The 3,548-nt window shown below is 31.9% G+C and overlaps 1 protein-coding gene across 2 annotated transcripts; it reads right to left on the bottom strand.

Annotated features, from left to right (window-relative positions):
- Positions 1–302: 302 nt before the first annotated feature.
- LOC107002262 (probable WRKY transcription factor 65) lies at positions 303–2,004 on the bottom strand. Of its 2 annotated transcripts, none has more exons than XM_015200328.2 (3): positions 1,756–2,004; positions 1,412–1,549; positions 303–1,133 (listed from the first exon to the last, which is right to left on the bottom strand). In XM_015200328.2, the coding sequence occupies exons 1-3, from the start codon at positions 1,833–1,835 to the stop codon at positions 638–640; spliced, it is 714 nt and encodes a 237-aa protein (XP_015055814.1). In that variant the 5' UTR covers positions 1,836–2,004; the 3' UTR covers positions 303–637. The 2 variants fall into 2 exon arrangements, with proteins under 2 accessions (XP_015055814.1, XP_015055738.1); XM_015200252.2 differs by having other exon boundaries at positions 1,412–1,573.
- Positions 2,005–3,548: the final 1,544 nt, after the last annotated feature.

Genomic DNA, 3,548 nt, shown 5'->3' on the forward strand with positions numbered 1-3,548 from the left:
TTACATGTCTACAAAGTGGAAGTTTGATGCTCCTTTTGTGAGTATCTTACTTATAATGTGCCAATTGCCAAATGACAATAAAATCCATCAAGAAATTCACAATCTTTAAGATATCACTGTGACCTGTGCACTTTGGTTGCTAAAGTTACTCAATACTTGTATTGATAGAAGGTTTTATTCGTTTTACCAACACATAGCTCCAGAACGAACAAACAACTTTTCTGAGTTTCAAATTCAATAAATCAACATTTCACTCACAGACAAAAACAAGAATAAGGTTAACACAACATGTTGCAAACTTATAAGTTTTAAAAAAAACAGATTAATGAACTTGTCCATCCTATTGAGAAAAATACAAATAACTGAGTTTCCTTTACATGGCTACAAAAGTGCACCTTCAAATAAAATGTTTGATGCTCCTTCCTGTGATATCTTTATATACAATATGCCAAGCGACATAATGGCAACAAAATCCATCAAGGAATTCACAAACTTAATAGATCACTACTACATGCAGTTGATTTCTCAGATGATCATTCAATATCTCATAAAGTAACTTTCTAAGACAATAACTATTAGTTGAGTGACTGACCGTGAGAAATCAATCCCTGCTAACCTATCTAATACCTGCATTTTACTAAGAGGAGGGATCTACAAGGATTGCCTCCTCAAAAATGCCCGCGAAGGATGTAGAAGATGGAGGTAGCTCCAATTCTCCTAATTCATCATAAAAGTCATTCTCTTCTGACAATTCGGATTTTGGAAATTTCATTAGCTGAGGGTAAGAAAGGGGCAGAAAATCATCATATGAAATTGTTCCCAAGAAATTATCAGTGAACAGATTCTCTTCAAGTATGCCTTGGGGAATACTGGTACTAGCAGTAGTACTATTCAATGGGGTTTTGCAGCTTTTTGTGTCATCATTATCATCATCATCTTCATCGTTGTTGTCTTCGAGGGACACATGTTGATCCACTATTGGCTCTTGTTTAACAGAGTCTTTAGGCAAATTTGGACCTGGATGATTATGGCTGGATGTATATGTGATGATGAACAAAGATGCATCTTTACTACACCTTTCTACTTGTTTTTTAGCTGAACAACCCTTTGAACTGCTGCATCTGTAGTAACCCCTGTATCCACAATCATCCATTACAACATGTTAGGTGAAAATGTACATTTTCAAGCAAAATACATCAGGATTATATTATCTTTTTCCTTTCCCTTCGAAATTATCACAAATTTTAGTTTCATAATATTACTCACTCAATCAAACACAAAAAACATTTTTCAACTAATAACTCATTCCAAATACATCAAGATCACACAGACTCTAAATCTTGAATTCGCCTCTACATGTGTTGAACATATTTAGATTTGTGAGGTGTGGAGAAGAGAATTGTAAATCTACCTGGGGTAAGGGGATCCTTTAATGGGTTTTTGTCCATATTTTCTCCAAGACCAACAATCTGAAGGAGGCCCTTCATTTTTCTGCTTTAAAGATTTTGCTTCCATTTGCACTGTCATAACAACTTTCTGAGCCATCTTTCTAACATGAGAAGAATACTCAGAGCTGTCAGAAAAAAAAAAAACAGAAAAAGTCCCCTTCATATAAAAACCATCACCAAACTATAACTATACACAAAGTTTTGTGTTCTGTGAGTGAAAGTCCCAAAAACTCAGAGATCATATTTTGAAAATTCATGACCAAACAGATATTTGAAAATAAACGAAACCTTTGAGATGGAAAGTTACCTGTTTTTTGAGGCAATAAATTGTGGTTGTAGCAATCTTGATGTTTTAGATTGTGACTTTGGTGGCTTACTTCTACCCATGACTGTGTGATTAGTGATCTTCCTTTTTCTTGTTTTATGTTTTTGGCTTCTACCTTGAGTAACAAAAATGAAGGTGTGTGAATGAAGTGAGAAGAAGTATTGGAGGTCTCCAATTGATTAGGAAAGAGAAAATGAATGAACTATTCTCTCTTCGATTCATTTTATTTATCGTTCTTATTAAAAATAAATATCTAAAATATTAATATATAAAAATAAAACGTGACACGTAAAATGGATAGAATAGGGTATAGATAAATGCCATAACTACACGTTAAACAAGTTGTTTTCAGTCCTATCTTTATGAATGTCATTAATTGTAGAGCTAACATTTCCACTCAACAATAACTGTAGTGTGCCAATATGGAATATTATTCATTTCATTTTCACCCTTTTCCACTCAAATATTTGCTCCTTTTATCTACAACTAGAATATAACATTACACACAAAACTTATCTTAATATACACGTATATAGAATAACTTGTCTCATATATTTAAAAAATAAATAGTTATCGAGATTAATTAATATTTATTATTAAACAAAAGATATTTTTTTAAAAAAATATTCAATAGATACATGCTGCTTTTGAGGTGCAAATCCTTGATAGAGCAGCCATCCCATCATTTTTCAAAATTTGTGCCAAATATTCCATACTCATTTATGGTTTGTTTCACTTTTTTTCAGAAAAACCCAAAAAATCTTCTAAAATTACATTCTGTAGACCCTCACAACTTCTTCCAAGTGTAGGGGAATAGAAAGGTTGGGGGCCTAAAGCAGGCTATACATAATGCCTCCACCTATACAATTTAGCGGAGAAATCGGAAGAGGATTACAAGATGGAGAAATGAACTAACTCGAGAGTTGAGTTAGTATTGAGATATTTTAATGCTATGATTTATTTATTTTTAATCCTTTTTAGGAGCTTTCACTTTTTTTGTTCTTTGGATGATTCAAAATTTACAATCTCAGGATTAATGTGGAAGATATTTATAACCTTCTTATTTAAAGATATTAATTAATAAAAATTGCGAATACAAAGAAGAATTAATCTTATTTAAGTTAGTTAATTCAGAATAAACGCGATATATGTTTTTTCTTTTGTACCCACGTATTTAAGTGAGCCAAACACCATGCGTTTAATTGAATTGATTGGAGGCTCTGATGTAGTGGAAGGAACCAATAAGAAAAAGGATTAAATATACTTTTTTTATTTCAGTTTAAATATTACTCCTAATTATACCTTTGATTTGAAATATCTCTTCTATGGTTTAAACTTATTCTTTTCCATTATATTTTATCATAATTTATTCTTAATTATAATTGAAAAATGTATGACAAGCTTCAAATCTTTTTACTTACAAATTCTAGTGGCCCCATTGATAGGAAAACATAATAACCCCACCATCACAAATTGAGAAAAACGATAACCCACAATCACTATTTCTTAATAGTACAATTTGTTTGGCCATTTTACGAACCAAAAATCCAATAATTTATAAACAATGCGTTTAATGGGATTGATTTGTCGTTGCCATGGATAGCCATCAGAACAAATTAATTATTTTGTATAACAAGTGAAAGTTGCAATTGCTATTTTTCGGGTATGCACAAGTTAAAATTTTTATTTCTATGCAATAGCGTGCAAACTATGTAATTTGCACTAAGCAAATTCGGTGGGACGAACTCAACTCAAAAGACAAACTCCTTGCGTTA

Source organism: Solanum pennellii, chromosome 1 (genome assembly GCF_001406875.1).
Source record: "Solanum pennellii chromosome 1, SPENNV200".
Lineage (NCBI taxonomy): Eukaryota > Viridiplantae > Streptophyta > Magnoliopsida > Solanales > Solanaceae > Solanum > Solanum pennellii.